The sequence below is a fragment of the Mugil cephalus genome, chromosome 22 (genome assembly GCF_022458985.1).
Source record: "Mugil cephalus isolate CIBA_MC_2020 chromosome 22, CIBA_Mcephalus_1.1, whole genome shotgun sequence".
Classification (NCBI taxonomy): domain Eukaryota; kingdom Metazoa; phylum Chordata; class Actinopteri; order Mugiliformes; family Mugilidae; genus Mugil; species Mugil cephalus.
Genome location: NC_061791.1, coordinates 18,150,938 through 18,172,293, shown reverse-complemented (window position 1 = coordinate 18,172,293; position 21,356 = coordinate 18,150,938). Strand labels below are relative to the sequence as shown.

General features: G+C 43.8%; 1 protein-coding gene across 2 annotated transcripts in view; it reads right to left on the bottom strand.

Annotated features, from left to right (window-relative positions):
- mpped1 (metallophosphoesterase domain containing 1) overlaps positions 1-21,356 on the bottom strand; it is an 81,190-nt gene that overhangs the window by 49,114 nt on the left and 10,720 nt on the right. For both annotated transcript variants that reach the window (XM_047575674.1, XM_047575675.1), the window contains exon 4: positions 2,128-2,353. In XM_047575674.1, the coding sequence (XP_047431630.1) occupies positions 2,128-2,353 (226 nt within the window). The remainder of the gene's footprint in view (positions 1-2,127; positions 2,354-21,356) is intronic.

The window sequence follows — 21,356 nt, the reverse complement described above, 5'->3', positions numbered from 1 at the left end:
AGACATTTTAATGGCATGTTTTGTAATTATTTTATCAAGATTGTTTGTCTTAAAGTCTGGTCACAGCTCAGTCACCATAAAAGTGCGGTGCGGAGAACTCTCTCATTGCTCCTGCTGGAGAATGGAGCATGTGGATGGGGAGGGGGGGGGGGGGGGGGGGGGGGGTTCTGGTGGTGGGAGGGGGAGTGTGCATGCGTGTCATCCTCAGCTACATGCGGAGCCCATCAACTGATTAGGGAGGTAAGGGGGAGGAAAGGGTGCACATATGAAGAAAGAGAAGGAAAGCATGAAGGAGTAGAGGTCCGAGCTGGAAGAAAGACACGGGGGGAGGTGTGTAGGAGAAAGAGTAAAAGAAGAGCGAGCAGAGGAGAAAGAGAGGGGACACGTGAAATAAGAGAGAGGGAGAGAAGGAAAGACGGAGGAGATAAAGACCGGGGTAAGAGTGGAGCAGACAGTGCAAGGGGGAACACACGGACCCTCCAGCTGGAGCCCCTCTGCTGCAGGAACACACCCTGAGGCTGACACACACACACACACACACACACACACACACACACACACACACACACACGATTACACCAGCCAGGGCCAGCCGGTGAATCTGAATAAATCTCTTCCTAAATCTCCATACCTCCTTCTCTGTGTCCAGCCTCGTCTCTTCTCACATCTTTCCGGAGTTTCCCGCCCAGTGTGGGTTCTTTCACTCGCCTACTCCGTCTTTCCCTCTCTAGTTTTTGCCCATCTTCCACCTCAGGCAGCTCTCTGCAGCGGCCTGAGCAATAAACTCTGGGGACCCCGCTATCACAGAAAACCAATTACCAAACACTGGGGGCAAACGCACACACACACACGCACACACACGCTCAAACGGTGCCCCCAGGATCCTGTCAGTAAAATACACACATATGATGTAGATCATAGACCGCTACCTCACCGCTTACACACATGCACTATACTTGCAGCGGGTCCACAAGGAAAACTAAAGACGCAAATCAAAGATTCATTTCAGTGAGTTAAAGATGAACAGATGAACGTGGTACTCTGCCACAGCAGAGTAGCAGAGAAGTGTCGCAAAACCAACACTTACTAACCTGCTCCAGGACACAGGCACAAATCACGCTGAGACCCTCTATCAGTCCCATGCTTTCCTCTCACTGGGGACAATGTGTGGACTCCATCCTGGCCTGAGGATTTTGACACAACGAAACTCCGTGCCATTGTCAGACTAGTAATTCTTGCGCACACAAGTAAGAACTTATGAATTTATCATCACTTCTCAACCCCCGCCATCCACGTCCCTCTCTTTTCTTCTCCCTTATTCATTCCCATCCTCTGGAAGCTGTACCTCGCTGTCATAGCAGCTCTCTGGAGCGCTCCTCCAACATTAGAGCATCAATCACCCAGGCATACATCAGCTGGATAAATTCCTCTAAATTAAGCTGCGCAACATCGACCCACCTTGTATTTCCTTTTCCACATCAAGGTGCTAACCAAAGCTCACACAGGGTCAAGGATTCCCACGAGTGCTCCTCCGTCATTCCCTTCCGATTCAAGCTGCATTCACCTTCATTTTTGCGTTCTGTAAGGCTTTTGAGACAATCTGGATTGTGCTTCATCCATCTTTGCGTTCCACCTCTCATACCCCTCCCCTTTGACCCCTCTCAGTCGTCCATCTGTTTACCTCAGCTTCTGTCTACCAATCAGTTTGATTGCTTCAATAAAACTTGGGTCTTCATTCGGGAAAAACAACTTGAACTTCAGATAACTTTAGTGGCTGTGATCGGTCAAAAATGTATTTCCTCGTTGATGTGACTCAGCGGCCAAATAACGAGTCCAAATCCTCATATATGTGGGACTGTAAATCATGCTACAGATTAAAAGTTTGATGCTTTAAGGACTGAGCCATCCAGCCTCTAAAAGGTGAGGTGGGAAGCTACTTGTGTGAGTGGAGCCACGGCTTCAAGAAACTCCATTCAGCATTTTTTGGAGGTGACTCGTGGGCATCAAGACAATCAACTAAATGCCACAGTCCATGGTACTACTCTGGGAATGTGTTCATTCTTCAGGAGCCGGTGACATGACAACATAGATACATGTTTTTGTACTGCAGTAGTAATGGTTACTCACCAGGGAGAGCCGTAGATTCTGAAGCCCCTCACAGTGACCTCGGAGTCCTGCAGGTAGATGCAGTTGGTGAGCAGCGACTGGACATTCTCGTAATTCTCCGGCTTCAGTTTGGAAGCCGACGGGAAGTAGTAGAAGTCCTGTTTGATGAGGTCCGCCATAAACTCCTGGTCGAAGGTCAGCTCGTGGTTTCCGGCGATTACTATCTTGATGTCATAGGGCAGGGTACCTGGCGGCAGGGGAAGACGGGAGGTGGAGTAATGGAGGGAAGGATAGGGAGGGGGGGAAGTGAGGATGGAAGAAGGAAAACAATGTGGTAAGGAAAAAGGGAGAAATGAGGGAGGAGACAAAAGAGGCAAAATTTGATGATGTGATAAAAAGAGATGAGAGGAGGAGGAAGGCGGTGGTAGGCAGAGAAAGGGAGGGACAAAGCGGGAAGAGAAAGTTGAGGACGACATTAGAATCCACAGGCTTGGCATTCACATGCAAGAAGGATTTCTTTTTATTTTCCTTTCTATTTCTAGTTAATCAGTACATCTGTTTTAGATTCCCTCCATCAGTCAAGGTCTCAACCCAGTGCACTGCTGTCTTCTGCTAATGGAACCATAGCTGAACGCATCCATCAAGGAATCTATATCTGGGGGCCGGACGAGTAGGGAAAACAGGCAAAATGATCATTGTTAAGTTTATAATGTAGAACATTAAACATTTACAGACTGCTGCAATCACTGCTTCATGTTTTTACCCCTTTCTCCCTCGCCATCCCCCTCTAATCAGACTCCCGCTCCTTCGCTTCGCCCCCGATTCTCTCCTCCATTTCAATGGCTTTAATTGGCTATTCAAAGCTTGGCACAGCAGGGCGCGCAATCGATCCGGGCCCATCAAACCTCGCGGTTGCTGGGACTTCACAATTCTATGTGATGCTTTCAAAGCTTGGAATAAGAAACAGAGAACCGACACCGACAAACATCTGGGGCTCTGCTTTGTCAGGTAGAGCAGCTACCTTTTTTTTTTTTTTTTCTTTTTAAAAAATTACCGCTAGGACGGCGCGGCACGCAGCTGAGCGCACTGGTTAGTGTGTCAGCATGTGTGTTTGTGAGTGACTTTGCCACGCGTGTGAGTTTGCATGCATCTGTGCATGAACGTGTCACGTTAGTGAAAAGGAGTAATTAAACTGAGCTTTAGAAGAGGCTGACAGCCTGGCGACGGCTCTGTCATAACAGCCAATCACGGCCCAGTGAAAGAGAGGGAGAGGGAGAGACGGAGTAGGGGGATAGACGGAGGGAGAGGAAAGAGAGAGCGACAGAAATACTTTAGGAAGCCCAAAAATCCTTGAGTGTGAAGGAGGAATAATAACAAGATGAAAGCAGCTGTCAAAGAGTGCCCATCTCTGCAGTTTGGGCCCCGGGACGCCCCCTCTCCACAACACAGCTTCCATTTGTTTGGCAGAAGGGCTTGTGTTTAGTTGTCAAGCAGACACCGAAAAAGCCCCTTAAATGAGGGGCTGCACCTCCACAAAGGCAAACGGACACACATGCCACCACGCAATCAAAAGATGCTTTCCATTGCTTCTCGTCAGGCTTTGGCATCCGAAGTAGTGCTCACTCAGTCCTACCCCGGATAAATCAAGGTTGAAGAAACGCTTCACTCCAAAATAGAAATCTAAACATTAGTTTTGATCAAATGCCTACTGAGGCTCACAGGACAAGCGAGCACACACCTGAATTTCTGCCTCATGCAAAGTATTGAAGGGTCGTGCACTTATAGCTCCAAAAGTGATTAAAATCATACCTGAGACCGCAGTGTGGGTATGACACATTTTTACCTCTCTATCACACATATTTTTTTCGCAGAAATTTCAATGCACTACACTTATGTGCCCACGGTGCTCCTGCGTGATGTGGCATCCAGCCGCCAGACACTGATACACAGACTTCCACTGTGAGAGACAAATGGCATCTGAATATATAAATATGAATTTGCATGAGAATATTAGCCTTCCAGTGTAAGGCAGCTTTGTCATTTCTTTGCTTTTTATACATGAGATCCCTGCAGCTGCAGCAAAGGCTTTTTGGATTGGAAATCCAAAGATAAAAAGGCATAATTTTTGGTAATGGCGTCATACTATCACAGACAGTTTTTACGGTTATACATTAGCAGATAAGTTAGCAAACTAAGGAATATTATTTTATTTGGGGCAGAATTTGTGTGCACCTTGTGAACATTCACAACATTTGTATTTCAGCTTCGTTTTAGTGTCCATCAGTTCTCAAGAAAAACATCTGTTTCTTTAGCTGCTAGGTGCTAACATTGCTGTTCTGGGTAGATATGATGTTTTTTTGTTTTTTTTTACCGAAATGGCTGTCTGCTGCTGTTGGAAACTCGGCGAACAAGCGCAGGGAAACAGAACCAAACGCGGATTTGTGGGTTAAGTGAAACAGAAAAACAAGGCAATGCTGAATATTGACAAAACATTATGTTAAGCTGCACTAAAAACTTCAGAGTCAGGTCACCTTTTCGCATTACACCAGAAAAAAAGCTACTTCAAGAATACACCGGAATTAACTCAGTTTTTATCACCCAGCCCACGCAGTCTGTTCTTTTCCAGGGTCTTTTGGTGCAGCTTGTAGCGCCTTAAGAAAATTAACACAAATTTATCACACATATTTTGCCTGCAGTCTTAAAGACAACTGTGATAGCTGTTGGAAAAAGCCAAAGAGCTGCATGTGAGCGCGGCATCTACCTAGAGACCAAATTTGTAGCTTTTCTTTTGTACTGTATGTCAGATCAGGTTTATTTTCTCTGATTTATCAGGCAACAGTAAAATACCTCTGTTTTTACTTGCAAATACGTAGAGAGGTGTTGTATTAAAGGGAGTGATCCAAAGACAGAAAAAAAATGAGACATGGATATCAGCCAGTAAAGCTCCTATGAATGAGCTTGTAGCCATAACAGAAACATAGTGGTGTGAATATGCAGGTACGTATATAGACTTAAGCTTGGAGAGTAGCCTAAAATTGTACTTAAGTAAGAATAGTGTTACATCAGAATAATACTACTCCAGAAGAGGGAAAAGGTAGTCATAAAAAAAAGAAAATAAAAATTAAATAAATAACTTAAGTAAGAGTAAAAAAGTAATCAATTATTTATTAAATAAATTAAATCAAATAATGATTTATTTTTAGAAATTACATAATCAACTAGACACAAATTTAAAAGAACGTGCAAATTCTGGTATTTCCAAATAACAAAATAGAAAATTAGTAAAAATAAACAAAAATATTTACAAAATAACAAATTAAGGCACAAATGTTCAAATCACACTTTTAGTTGAATTGTTAAACATGTGACCAAGGCTGCAACGTCTGATTGGAATAGGATCTCGGCCAATGGCGGGGAACCTGACAGAGTCAATGTGTAATATGTGGTTGGTTCAGTAACAATGGCGCGGGTCCTACTCTATACAGGAAGCTTAGATTGACAGGTCTCAGCTAGTGTGGCACTAGTGTGTGAAACGGTGCGGTGTTGTGGCAACTCCTGTATCACTGAATGAATGAAGTGCTGACTGAAAGAGAACGTCATTCATCTCTTTGCTAAAATATGTTGGATTCATGTTAATGTGTATTTAAAAAAAATAAATAATTGTGAGGCAAAATTTAAAAAATACATAAAAAATGTCTAATCAACCAAAAATTTTGGGACCTCCCATGTAGATCGCTTGTGGAAGACCCATGCTCTAGTGTAAGGAGACTGTATAAAAATGGATCAGCTCCTCAAAAGTGAAGTCAAAGCAAGTAGAGCTCCCCTGGTGGTTGGACGAAGTATAGGTCATAAGCTCCACCTCCTCCATGTTAATGGATGGGACTTGGTTCAAACTAAAAGACTAAAGTATATAACAAATTAACATTTTTCAAGGATGTTTTGTTCTGTCGTTTTATGCAGTTCATGCAATACTGATGCATATACAAGCATCCAATTTTTCTGATAAGTTCCATTTTATTTAGTTATTTGATGATATAGTCACAGGATGTGATATCATGATCACTACAAGTTGCCATTTCAATTGCTCCATTATTAATATAATTAATTATTTCCTTGTAACTGGTGGAGGTAGGCCACCTGTATCCCCGGGAAAATAACGTCAGTTTTGCCAATGCGAGGAAGCAGGGACGTGTTGTCCATATTTATATACAGTCGAGTGAAGAGTAGCATTTCTTCTTCACAAATCTTCTCAAGTAAAAGCAAAAAAGTATAGTGCACTAAAACTACTCTTTTTCTTCCCCAAAAACCGCTCAAGTAAATGTAACTTGTTTCTACCGTCCTCTGCCTAAACCTCCTCTCTGCAGGGGGCTATTCTGTATACTTAACTAAAACAACCACATATCAATGCACATCTTGGAGAAAAAGACTAGAGTCCTGATCATATTCCAGCGACAGCCCTTCATGTAATCTACGGTATTTATTGCACACACAGCCTTTTGTTCCCTGCCTTTAAGCCTTTAAGGCAGCGTAGCCTCCCAAGTATCATATACACCACGGTAAAAGACAGCCTGGGGAAGCACTGCCGTAAAGACAAACTCAGGGAACCAGTCTTGCTTTCTTTGTTTTTCCATAACCCGCTAGCTTCCTAGCTCACACAAAAATGAAGCCAACACATCCGTGCACCCCAAACCGTCTGCTTTACCCGAAGCAGACAATGCACCGGACGCAATGTTAGATAGCGACATCACCCCAGCAGACGCCGGAGGGGGGGTGGGGTGGCGGGTGTTGATAGTTGGAGAAAATATTCACATTCAGAAAGTACCAGCACTGCAATACAAAACAGATCATTACAATTAAAAGTTGTGCATTGAAAATGTCAGCAAAATTCCCTTAAAACATCCCTTAATTGAGAATATTACCCCTGTGAGTGCTATACTGTGTTATTGGGTCATTACTGCCGTTGAATGAATGTGGAGGCAGCATTTTTTTTTTCCTGCTATTATTTTAAGACACAGGGTAAGGTGTTGTCTTGGTAGGTAGAATTCCCACTTGGCAAGACCATTACACCCCTGCGCCTAAATGCTCGAAATGCAAACATCAAAAATAAGTGAGGCAAGGACATGTACTGCGTGTTTGTGTGTGCGAGACAGACGGCGGGGGGAACAAGGGATAGACAGCAAAGGAACTATGCGCTCATAAATTTTCAAACAAATAAACACTATCAGTGTCTCCTCAGAAATTCTGCAACGTGAGCGCTTCTTCGCCCATGAAGTTTGACGGCCAACTGTAAACTGAGAGGAATAAATCACAGAGAGAAATATACCACCAGCTGGACACAAATACCCCTCCCCGTCGTCGCGCACAGACACACACACACACGCTCTCTTACTTAGCAGAATTAAACTTCAATTTCATGGATGAATTTTTTTTTTAAAGTTTCCACCGGAAAAAAAAAAAAAAAAATGTTGCAAAGAGGCAAGGTGTGAATACCAAACAGATAAACGTTGAGCAGTTGAATCTGACTAAAAGCAGCCAGTGTGTGCATCTGTTTATCGTCATCCTCCACCCCAGCCTGTCGCCGTAAAAAATCGTAACAATACAATACGAGACAGAAATTCAACAATACGGACTGTTATTGTGCAAGTGCACAAAGAACAAATCACTCAGAAAAAGACAATTTCTCCATCAAATGAGAGTAAATTTGTTGCTTCTGTGACAAAAGAAGTAAAGAGGCGAGGGTGTGTGTGTGTGTGTGTTAGTGTGTGTGTGTGTGTGTGTGTGTGAGGGGGGGGGTACCTTATCATTTGGGGCAACATCCCCTCATAACACACGGGCCGCTCTTTGTCACCCTGCCATCTTTTGTCTTTGAATTCAAAAGGCCGCTATTAAACAACAAATACTTTTAAAATTTTCCCCGAGCGGGAATCAGAGGCGGCACAGGGTGGACAACCACCCCACGTTCAAAAAACAAAGGAACAAGGAAAGCGGGAGGGCAAAAACGGGGGGAAATGCAAAGATTCGAGGAAATCATGGGACCGCTTTCAGGAGTGGAAACAGCTGGACTTCCGATTCTCGTTCTATCCCTTCATCCCTTTATTCCTTATTTTTCTTCTTTCCAATCCTCTCCCTCGCTCATTGTTTTTGATCTTTTGTTGAGTGCCTGCCCCTATAGCCATACGCTGATCTGTTGTCTGTTGGCGTGTCACCACAGAAACCGCCATCCCTCTCATGAGTTCCACAAGGTGGCCTGTGTGTGTGTCAGTGTGTGTAAAGCTGCCAAAATGCAGCCTCCAGGTAATGATCACAGGGTTTTTATGCATGGGCAAAATGTTTGCGCGTCTTTAGTCCATGATTGTGTGTGTGTCTATATGTAATGCGGGCTATCCTCGCGTGTGTGGACTCCCACCGCCGCCACAGGAAATCTTCCGGAGTTCGGCCACCATTGTTCTGGTGCTGTGATGGGTGGTCTGCTCTTTGAAGAGGAAAATCCCTGCTCTGCCCAAAGCTCTGGCATGTACAGGGGGATTACTGCCCATTGTGTGTGTGTACGTGTGTGTGTCTCTCTCTTCTCTTACATGTGTATTTGTGCGAATGCAGAAACAAAAAATAAAAGGCACAAATTTCCTTCCTGCCAAGACAAAGTTAATTCCTAAGTGTCTGTGTGCGTCGATATCAAAAAAAAATAGAAGCCAAAACATTCTGCCAAATAACTTAATACCAAAGTGTGTGTCTCTAGGACATCTACGAGTGTGTATGCAGTTGCGGAAAATAGGGGCCAGATATTTCCTGCCAACCCAAAATGATTAAATTAATACCAGTGTGTGTCAGTATGCGTGTGTGTGGAAAGCAGTAGCCAACAAATTCTGCTAAAATTAAATGAAAAGCAAATTTCTGCTCATTACAACTTGGTTCTTATATTTTGCACACGAACTGTTTATAATAAAGTACGTTAAGTAAAAAGATTATAAGAAAAAAACATTTTCAGGTGTGAAGTTATAATACGAGCTTTGTGCAGGTCTACGTCACTGCTAAGATAAATACATATCATAAAACGTGTGCTTTCAATGAGAGAAAGACTTCACAGCTTGTTCCAAAAAAAGTATCACCTCCTCAGTCATGACGCACACACTACAAACAGCTGTTGGTGGTTCTGACACAGTAATAGCGATCCATTGGAGACAACACTCGTTCAAAATATTATATGCGCTCCAAATGATGTTGGTGTTTATCTGTGTACAAATTTGAGATCAGATCTCAAGTGCTGGCTGGGGACACATGTGGAGAGGTATTTTAATGCCAGAGGTGAACACGGGTATGTAAAGCCAGCCACTTGCAACTGGACTGTCCAGGTGGGACGTTGATGCAAGGTCTGAACAGGGCCAATGTGACTGCTTCTAACACCACTTAAGCGAATTAACGAAGTCTAACACATAACTGCATAGACTGTATATAAATATGGACAAAGCCTCACCACTTTCTTGCAGTGGCTAAACTGATGCTATCTTCCCGGCGATGCGGGCGTCTCCATCATGTGGAGTATGGTCTGAGAATAGAGCCACGTCACGTCATCAATGACCTGGCCCCACTATAGCCAGACTCACTCCCATTTTTGTTTAATTAATGAGGCGCTCTGCTCTGATTCCCCCATTTACAAAAAAAAAAATAAACTAACCATACAGAAATGTAACTGAACTAAACTGACAGAGACCATGGTCAAAAGAAATCATTTGAGGTATATTTTAGTGTTTAACCACGTCCTCAGTACCAAAATGATTTTTTTTTAGCTAACCATAGTGGCGTGGCAAGAGAATATATTGCCCTAGCCACCCATCAATATTTGATACAGCACTGTCACAAGCCTGTAGTCCACCATTGATGTTGTGGTTGCTATGAGACATTGGGTGCTAGAGGGTCGAGGGCTGAGGGTTAGGGTGATGACATCATCGTGTTCATCTCAGGCGTCCAGACCAATGAAAAACAAAAACTGCACAAGCTCTGTATCTGTCCGTATCTGTCATGACGGTCGGCCTAAATGTGCAAGCTTCATGCGGTTTCACCCACAAATCGTATTCATGCGGACGTGGCCTTAGTTTGGCCTAAGTCTCATTCACTAACATAGAGGGGGTGGAGCTTATGACCCAAACTGCAGTCAGTCACCAGGGGGAGCTCTACCTTTGGCTTAACTTTTGAGGAGCTGATCCATCTTTATACAGTCTATGCTCTTTACACTAGAGTTATTATAGTAAAGGGATAAATGACGATATCTTTCAGTCAGCGCTTCACTCGTTCTCTGATACAGGAGCTGCCTCAACACTGCACAGTTCCCATTTCTATACAGTCTAATGATAACTACCCATAGTATACTAACTTGAACCTTGACTTTGATAGGTCAGCCTAGTTCGCTGCACTGATGACAGTGGTATCAATCTCCTTGGCACTTGGACAAAACACATGCTGCACACAGTGTCACATTTAGCTAGTCTGAAGCTATAGTGCTAGCTACCATTCCCGTTGTAATAACATTGCAACCCTGAAGTTAACCACTGAGCAGGTGGAGAAATACAAGCATTGGGACAGATTATAAGCCATCCCTCCTAATGTCCAAACAAAGACAACACCCTACTATAAAACACACTCATTATGCCATGCACTGATGTGTTTTTAATCTGTAAAGCAAGTAGTTGGCGTCAGATAACTGCAGTGCAGAGTGAAAAGGAGCTAAATATTTTCCTCTGCTCCCATTTCTTGTCATGTCGGGCAATGAAAAGATGGCCCGAACAAAGAGAACAAGTTAAAAAAAAAAAAAAAAACAGAATTATTTTTGTCAATAGCAAGCATGTACACTTGTGCGCGGTTGTGTGTATACACCTCGCAGTTTACGTCTGTCCTCTTTATGTATAGAACATAGTGAGATTATAACCAGACAGTGCGGCTTTAGGCAGCCTTTGTCTGTCTGTGTATGAAATGCAATAATTCAAAGGGAAGCTTCCGAGGCAACAGGACTGATGTTCAAAGACAGACAAGCTAAAGACTCAGCTTGGATCTGTTGTAATTCCTTTACAGAATGAATGTGTGTGTGTGCGCGCACGTGTGTGCGTGCGTGTGTGTCTGGGCGTGTGAAAAGAAAGTAATATGTGACATGAAAGGGAGGAAAAAGAGAAAGAGGAGGAGAGGGTGAGGAAGGGATAGACATGCAACAAGGCCCGGCTAGGCGGAGGAAGAAAGAAGAAGCATGGAGGACTTCTGCCTTCCCACCTCAGCTTAAACTTAATACTTACTCGTTTCATTTAATTCACCGCCCACACACCGCTGTGCCTTATCGCACACACAAACACACGCACGCACACAATCGTACGAGCGGACGCAAAACAAAGACAAGCCAGCAATTATGAGACGGCGTACACAAACACCACCTACTGAGCCACGCATCCAAAACACACATTTTATCTGAGTACAGCAGCACCTCCTAACACTTCACAATGTCCGCACTGAACATAATGCATTACACACACACACGCACAAACACACACGCACACAGGAGCGAGTGACAAAGACGGATACAGCGCATCATCAAGCGGCCTGGTAGGTGGTCTGTCTCTCCTCTTTCCCTCTCCCACCCTCCATCTCTGCCTCTTTCATCGCGTCTGCTCCGCTTCCGTGTTCGTCGTGACAACGTCGCCCCCGGGATAACGTGGCTGGAGATTAAGCTGCAACTTCTAGAACGAGCGACGTGGGCTTCTGATTAATGCAGATGAATTTAAACGACTGGCCACTCGCCATATGTCCCATGTCTGTTTTTAACTTTTTTTTGTACGTCAAAGCAGGGGCTGTTTTTGAACGTAGAGAAGGTCTGAGCTGTCGTGTTATTGCAGGGTTCTAGATGTTCGAGATTTAAGTCATCAGGGTCTTTTGTGATTTCACTGGACGTATCACACCTGTGCTACAAAGAGGACTGCACCTAGGTTCAAGGTGCACTCACTGAACCATCCTTTTTATTTATTTATTTTATCCTCTTTATTCATTCACAGGAATGTGTTCTTTTCCTATATTATGTCAAGAATGAAGAAGATTGTCCATTTCTATCACATATCGGCTAATTTCACAAAATTAAAAATCCATAAAGCCCTGAATGACAACTTAAATTACCGGAGACTGTAGGGAATATTTTCTTTCCTCCCACCTCCTGTGATGTTAATCCCATCCAAACAGGGTTTATGAGTCTAACAGCCACGCTCGTGGATCAACGAGGCTTTATTTAGGCACAGCTGTGCTTTGAGCGAAATGCTAACATCACCATTATGTGCTTTTCTTCCATCTGTAGTCGGCGAGACTGCAGACACTGTTGCAGTGCTGGTGGAGGTTTGATGCCCACAGCTGTTTACAAGCTGATTTATATCTGACTCCCCTCTGCTCCGAGTTTAACTCCAGCAGTTTGGCCTCGGATAATTTACCGTCTGCTTCCACTGGAAAGCGAGGGCCGGCGCTGGATTCAGCAACCGTTTGTATACAGTGAATTACGCTCGCTGACACTGGCCCAGAAAATCATTTCACGATAACGTATCGTAACATTCTTCTAAAAGATCTTCTCAACTTGAGAGGTAAAGGAGGGAACTTGATGGGAAAAAAACGAGACGTTTCCAAGACCACATCCACATGCACGCGTGTAATGCTGTCTTTCAAGTGTCTTTCAAATACGCAAAGGCAGCGAGGAACAGATGGGAAACGGTTTGCCTAAAATTTACAGTCAACTGAAATTCCGTCGAGTTTCCCGGTGTTAAAAACCATAAAGGAGTGTCAAACCTCCTCGCTATTCTCTCCTCCAGCAGCACCTCACCACCCAGCTTCAGGAGGGAGGGAAGAGAAAAGGGGAAATAAGGAAAGAATATGAGCAGAGGAATGAGAATGAGGGCAAAATGAGGTTTGAGGAAGGACAGAAAAGCACGAAAATAGGGGGGAAAGGAGGAAAAATGGGGGAAGGAGGAGCAATGAAGGGAAGGGGAAGAACAGACCAGAAAACAGAAGAAGACAGCAGTTATGAAAGTTTAATGCCCTCGCTGTTACAGAGCTAAAGGGAGCGAGCTAGGAGAAGAACGGGGGGAGGAGGTCTGGAGGGGAGGGGAGGTGAAGGTGTGGAGGAGTGCAACACCTGACAAAGTGTGGAGATGGATGGAGCAGAAACATACACAAACGTACGGAAGGAGAGGCAGGTGCAGATTCAGGGTAGACGAAGACACGCGCTTGCATTTAAAGTGTCTGCACGGCAATCGCATCATGGCCGTCACTTATCTATTATTCAGCAGTAAAGGGTGAAGAGAGCAGAGCAGGCGCTAAATTAAGAGTTGTAGCAGAGATGCTAAAGGCTGCGGAGAGAGAGATAGAGAGAGGCCTGTGGTTGCTTTTTTTCTGGACATAGTCTAACCTACTGAGAGAATACCATGCGAGCCATTATACATTTTTTAAAGCAGCACTAAGTGGTGTCTTCTTTATTGAGGGGTGTCGCTTGTTAAGACACAGCCCTGCGAGACTTCAGGTCCTCCAGCTTACACGGCTTTTACCCACTTCAAGCTAATTTTCTCTTTTTTTGTTTTCTTGGTTTCGTGTCCCGAAAAGTCTGCTCTGATAAAACTTTTTTCCCTCCACAGCCATAATCCATGTGTTATGCCACTGAACTGAAGTCAAAAAGAGGCAGACTGGGGGAAGAGCGAGAGAACAAAGCCTTTAAGAATTGAAGCTGCTCCTCTTTTGACCCAGAGTCGACTCCAAAGCACAATGAGATCCATATTTAAACACAACGCTCGCTGCAGTGTATCCCCGCTCTGCGCCGCCAGCTCACGCAATCACATGGCATGAATAAAGACGCCACTCAAGTCTATAGTGAGGGCAAGCGCGCACAAACAAACACGCAAACACTCGGGGAAGTGTTGTTGCCTCGGCTTACGAAATCCACGCGGATGCCCGTTGCGGCTCACGAGCTCACAGGCACTGATCAAAGAGGCCATTATTGGAGACAATTGGACTGAAGTGCTGCTGCTCTCAAGCTCGAGGTCTGTCTCTTGCCCTCACTAACCTTTCTTTTTTCTTTTTTTTTCACCGCTCTCTTCCCGTTCCTCTTCCTTAAATCTCTCTCCGCTCTCTCTCCTCTCACCTGTCCTGCACAATCTGCCTCCAGCCCCAACAATCCGGAGCTCACTTCTGCCCAAACGGAGGCTTTTGAACTGCACTTTTATCTTTCACAGCTCTTCAGATTGCCGTTACATGCCATTCACATTTTAATCAGCCTCAATAAATCTGTAGTTCGTTTTATCAGTGCAAAGTCTGTGTCAAACTATATTTGTGTGAAAACAACAGAGACAACAGCAGAGACAAGAAAAATAAATCAAGCTGATGTTCAATGAGGTCGAAAGGAACTTGACACTGAAACGTGTTAGTACAGTCATTTTACTATCAAATTATCGATTGGTACAGTATATCTGTATACAGTAGTATACATCTGTATGTAGGTAGTAAAGGTGGAGCCGAACCCGCATACAGTATTCAGAAGGGCAGAAATGACATGTTTTTTCATTTTCCTATCAAAAAGCTTGCCGGATCGAGTGACGTTCAGTAGCCAGGGTGAAAAGTCTCGACTCAGTCTCAACAGAGGAGGCTCTGACTGGATGAAACACGACTTAACTGCATAATTACTTTTGTCGAATAGCATATAACTTTTCAAAAGCGTAGTTTGACTGGGAGATTATTCTGTTAAGTTACATTAGTACTGAGACGTCTGCAGTCAGGTTCTCACATGTTAGCGTTGATCTTAGTTAGCATTCATTAGCTCAGCAATTCAAACTATTGTCAATTAGTAATGGTAAATGGTCTTGCTTTTACACAGTACTTTTTTACCTATTGGTACTCAAAACGCTTTACAGTCACGGAGGTTCAGTGTCTTGCTCAAAGACACTTCGGCATGTGGCACATTCAAACTGCTAACCGCTCTACCTACTGAGCTACAGTCGCCCCAACAAGCACCAAATCATCATCAGTCATGTTCTGCCCCTTCAAGTCAGTCTGAATCGCCTATATTAGCTGCATTTAATGCAAAACATCAACCAATACTGCATAAACATCCATAATTATTATAATTGCTAATTAAAAACTACTAATTTTTACAATTACATATCCTAAATTAGGAGTGTAACTAAAAAAACTGACTTTTACATCTATTTAGAATTTTATTCAAATACAAATACTTTTTTTCCTTCAACAAATACAAATACAAATACGGGATGCCTTGCACACCCCTAGTAGGCAGGTAGGTAGATTAAGGCAGCAAGTACAATCTCTTGGGGAATGTGCGTAAGTTTTATACCAATGCATTACAGACGAATTACCACAAATTATTCAGCTATCTATAAGATGAATCTAGCTCTGGATTCTCAGTAGAGACATCACAGCCGAGGCAGAACGACAGAAGAGGATGTCGACGGAAGAAGCTCAAAAGGAAAAAAGAAAAAGAGAGCAAGAGGCTGGATAAGAGTAAATCTCAGACTGGCTTTTAGTTGCTTAGTGAAATAAAAGGCTGCACAGCAGATGCCGAGCTGACCTTCTGGCTGTTGGGCTACTAAGTAATATAAGTTGGCTTGGTGTGTCTTCTTAGGTTGCTGCACTTGATGGTAGACTGTGTTAGCAAGGTTGTCGAGAGAAGGGTTGGCATCTGCTGTACTCAAATGGTAACACACAGTAACTTGGTGTAAAAGTGGTCCCTGTTATATACTGATAGCAGTTTGGTTTGGGAAATGACATTCTTCTTTCCTTACTATTAGGGGTGTGACTCAACATCTCAGAGGTCAGAGGGAGGTATAAAGTAACACGTTTTGTTCAGCAGAGTCTGAAGACTTTGGTGTAGCTTTGTAATACTTAACAATGAGGAAAAGAAGTAAATAGGCTGAAGTGTGTGGATGAGAAAATGAGGAGTAGTGATGTGTCGTTCACGAACAAGCTGGCTTTGAGAGGCGATTATTTGGAGCGAACCAGAAGAGCCGACTCCTGCTGCGGAGAGCTGAATCTTCAGCCCTTCAGCCCATGCAGGCAGGGGCGGGAAGTTTCAATTCAATGGACACACGATGTGGCCAATCACATGCAATGACAGAGTAGGATCATATCATCAGTACATCTGGAAAAAGGGAAGAAATGAACAAAAACTGGACATCCAAGGTGAGGCATGTGGTGTTTCTAAATGCTAGGTTGCACTAAAAACGTTTAGCTTTGGCCTTTTTTAATTGATTTGTTTACTGTTTTTCTGCATTTGGTCGTTCATTTAAAACTTTGATTAAAATTTTAAACTGAATAGTATAAATAGGAGGCTCAGAGTGAAACTAGAAGAAGAGTCATTTGGGAGTCACAAGAGGCGGGTCTTCTAAAGGAGATGATTCTTGGGATAGAGTCGGACTTCTCATCACTGGTGATTAGCGCTGGTGAGCACAGCCTTTTTGTCAGCAAGAACAGGAAATGCAGTTTTAGGTTAACATAGAGGGCTAGGGTGTTTACCACTGCTCTGTGTCCTTGTGGACTTTCTTATTGGTTATTTAGAAAGCACTGACGCGCTCATCAAGATTTTAAATCGTCAGTGCCGCCCTGATGAGTCCGCCATGGATCACGAGGTTTAAGAGTGGATCTGCAAACTTGAGAGCAGGTTGCCTGGGCAGAGCCTCAGTGTGGAACGGGACAGGTGAATCAGGGTTTTAAACATCCCAAAACTCGTGCTGTCTTAGCGACCCCTGTAGCTTTTTTCTACAATAATAATGATATTATTATCATCATGTTATTTTATCTGATGAGAAAAAGATACCTGTAAAAACAAGTTATGTTCATCCATACAATGATTGACAGTTGGACCTGCATGGATCACCATGACAACAGAGGGCAGAAGTGTGGCATCAGTCTTCGGGGCTGTGAGCTGTGAGTTTACCCAGGTAACGCCGCCCACCTCGGGGGAGAAACACGGACGGCTTCCCCCCCCTCCAGTCTTTTTATACCTCCACCTTCTCACCCCCTGTCATCCCCCTCACATTCCAACTATTCTCCCCGCGTGAATTTCATCTCCTACCTCCTCACCCAGCCCCTATTTTCCTACTCCCCCTTTTCCGCCCACCCCCTTCTCCAGCAACGTTTGCCATCCCTGACAAAGCCTTGAGCGGCTGCCAGCGGCCCCCAAGAGCCGGCTGACTTCCTGCTAAAAATAAGAGCCTAGCGAAGAATCGCGGGGAGCAGCCACCGCATGAGAGGGAGCAGGAGAGGAAGGGATGGGTTTGGAGAGAGTGGAGTGGGAGAAAAGGGGAAATTCAACACTGAAAGAAAAAAATGGATGTGGAGAAATAAGACAGTGGGGCTGAAAAGAGACAAAGAGCATCAATGAGAAGAAGGAGAAAAAAAAAATGAAAAAGCAAAGTTTGGGAGCAGATGGTGATACCTGACCGAGGCTCAGTTTGCACAGAGACTCCTACGGAATGAATACACTAAACCTGATCTCCCAGCAAATCTGTTCTGCACACACTTAACAGCAGGAGTTACACTGATCTACAGAATAAGACGGTGTGACGGGGATAGGGAGCAGGAGGGAATGAAAGGGAAAGAAAGAATGGGAATAGTCACATTATAAATATTTATACGCGCAGAGGAAGGGGAAGATGGCAGAGTTGCAGGGGAGGAGGAAATAATGGGAAGGAGAGGAGAAAGGGATGGAGAGAGGAGAGGCTGACTTCACAGGCAGCAGCAGGCGCGTTTGGCTCGGTTTATCTTTTCTTTCCCTCCTCTCCCGTTGCCTCTCTCGCCGCTGGAATGCGGGCTAGCGGATTTGCAGCTCGCACTCCCTGCAGCTCTCGTGCGTGTGTGAGTGAGGAAGGAGGGGAAGGACAACAAGTTCTCCCCTTATCTCCCCCCAGTCTCTCGGCTTCCCTCCCTCCGAGAAGGAGATGAACACACAAAGGCCTGCGCACCCGCTAACAGGTTTCTGCCGTTCCCGGGGAGGATTGTGCCGGTGTTGATGACGCCGACAACAATGACGATGAAGCCGACGATAGTGGAGCAGCTCTGCCTGCTCAGGCCGTAGTAGATTCACAGATTCAGTTGACAGTTTTTTTTTTTCTTCTTCCTGGCATTCGCCTTCATGCCAGGTCACTTCATTCCAGTTTCCAACAGATATCACGCAGTGATGATAAGACCTATACATGCTCCAAACTACATATACAGAGATAACATGCTTCCAGTGGAGGCTGGCAGAGCAAAAAGTCAAAGAAGGCGAAATGGAATTCTATGAAGCTATTATACGTTTGCTGTTCTTTACCTACGGAAAAGTCTTCCTACACTTTAAAATATTAACCCCCTGTGTTCGGGCCACAAAGTAGATACATTAATACCAGATCCGAAGAGCCTCTAGGGATTAAGCTTTATAAAAACTCACTCATTTAAAAGGGCCGTTATGGGCTTTATATAGACCATTCATAGCCATTGATAACCTTTAGGTTGCTCGATTATAACTTGCTGATGACGCTATTTTATCGAAAGAGACTGCAAACTATGAATATTCATAGCTGCTGGGAGTCATCACCTCCATACAAAATATATGCATTTAAACACATTAATGCACCGATCAACATCTGAAGAACATTACTGGGGGAAAAAAGACACCCACCAGTATTTCTCATTGCAACAACTAATTTCACTATTAACCACTTCTTACCAATCTGTAAAGTATGAGCAAACATTAACATTATGGCTGTGCACCTCCTTTACATAGTAGGTGCACCCTGTCCCTAGGGAGATGCAAGATTCCAGAAGTGGTTTTGAGGAAAAAAAATAATTCAAATGAGGACCCTCTACTCATATTCTCTTAATAATAGTCTCTTAATTCAATGGGAAAAAAACCCAAAGTAACACCAAAATATTGGTGGAGAGGGGAAGGGACGTGGATGATGGTACGGAAAAAGGAGCTTTCTGATGAGCTCAGAAAAGAGAATAGTTGCTCATTAGGCTGGAAAAGCAGTGCAAAATGGAAATTTAAAACGACTGTTACCCTCCACAGGAGTGGTTGACCAACAAAGATCACTCCAAAAGGAAGTCACAAAGGAACCCAGGGTAACTTGAAAACAACTAAAGGCCTCTCTCACACTAGTTAATATTAATGTTCATGAATCATCCATCAGGAGAACACTGAACAACCACGGTGTGCGTGACATGGACCAAAAAAACATTTCTGCATCTGCAATTTTCCAAACAATCATGTTTACTAGCCAGAAGACTATTGGGAAAATGTTTTGTGGACAGATGAGACAAAGTAGAATTGTTTGATTTAAGTGAGAGGCGTCAAGTCTGGAGATGAGACAACGCTGCATTCCAGCATCAGAACCTCATCCCGTCTGTGAAACATGGGGGTGGTAACGTCCCTGTTTGGGCCTGTTTTGCTGCATCTGGGCCAGGACGACTTGCCATCTTTGACGGACCAATGAATTTCAAATTATAGCAGCAAATTCTAAAAGACACTGTCAGGACATCTGTCCATGATGAGCTGAATCTGAAGAGAAATTGGGCCATGTAGCAGGACAGTGAGTCCAAGAACACAAGTCCTTCTACAAAAGAACGGTTAAAGAAGTACAAAATCAATGTTTTGGAACAGCCAAGTCAAAGTCCTGAACTTAATCCAATAGAATGTTACGGAAGGACCTAAAGCAAGCAGCTCATGTGAGGAAACCCACCAACAGCCACAACTGTGGTTCTTTATTGAGGAATTGGCTTGATTGGCTCAGTTTTAAAAGCCAGTCCTCAACATTTCACTCATGCCAAACGTCACAAGCTTAACTTGTCCACTGATAAGAAAAGAGTTTCTCAAAGATTTCATCAAACGGCAATTGGCTTTTGTTGTAGCTCAGAACATATATGTACTATATACTGTGTACGCCGTGTGGGTAGGTGAGCAATCTGAACTTCATGTGTGAAGATGGCCTGGGAGCGAGACCAACTTCCCTGCTAACAACTCTTCTGTGGCGGATAGCTGGACGGGCTTTATGTGGTGATGGACTGAAGAGTTTATCCATGTCTGACTGCTGTGGAATTGAATATCCAAGTGCCTCCAGAGGTATTTTTCTCTGTATCGGTTGAAACACGCTCCATAATGGAATCTAAATGGTGTGTTACATGACTCGTATTCTGATATTAATTAAATCTTGGACTGCCACTCGCTGTAAATGGCTATTCAGAGTCAGTGAGTCGAAACTATTTTTGTCGGATAAAACCACACAAACACGTAACACAAAGACAGATGACAAAATTTAGAACGCACAAACCCCTAGAGCCGTATGGATGAAACAGCTATGAACGAACTGTCTATACAGAGAAGTTAGAAATAATCCATGTTCAGAACTGAGGATCATCTCAGTCCTGTAGGCTTTGGAAAACTCTGAGGAATTAACTTTCATGGCTGCATTGTCTCTGTGGTTTCTCGCCGCTGTTCCCAGATTGACGGCTGCATGCAATCCTCAAACTGCACAGATATGAAGTGGGATGTCTGTGCAACCTCTACTTGAGATGAGAGGAGTATAACAAAAACCAGACTCACACCACACCATGTTGCAATTTAGGCACGATATAGCGGGTTTTGCATGTGTACCACAAATCACGTGTAGGGTTTTTTTTTTTTTTTTTTTTTTTTTTTTACAGATATCAGCCTACCCCAAGCATGGCACAGATTTTCAGTTTGACTTTCTTCTTCTCCCTCTCTGAACACGTCCGTCAAAACAACTTTAATATTTTGGCAAAGTTTTGTCGTTGTGTGACAGCGCAGTTATGTGCGCACAGCATTTTAAAAACTCATCTTAGTGATTTGTTCAAGGAGCTCCGCGACGATCTGAGAATCCGCAGCCACAAAACACCGCATTCATATTCTCCACTCTCAGAAAGTTGAACACAAACACAAACAATGAGCAGACTGAAATATTTTCCCCACATATGTTTAAAAAAAAAAAATTGGTGTACAGATGTCGACTCGGATCTCGGATGTTCTCAGAGCGTCCTTGAACTTCCAAACAAGGTTTAAAAGAATCAAATCTGTTCAGAAACGCACTGTAAAATGTATGGCATGCTGAGGGGAAATGATCAGTAAATTGAAGGAGCTTTTTAATTTTCAGTCAAGGCTGCTCAGCATGTGGAAACACTAAGAAATGAGCTTACTGCGGCCCTGAGATTCTTGAAATTTGAGAAAGTTTTCCAAAAAACTT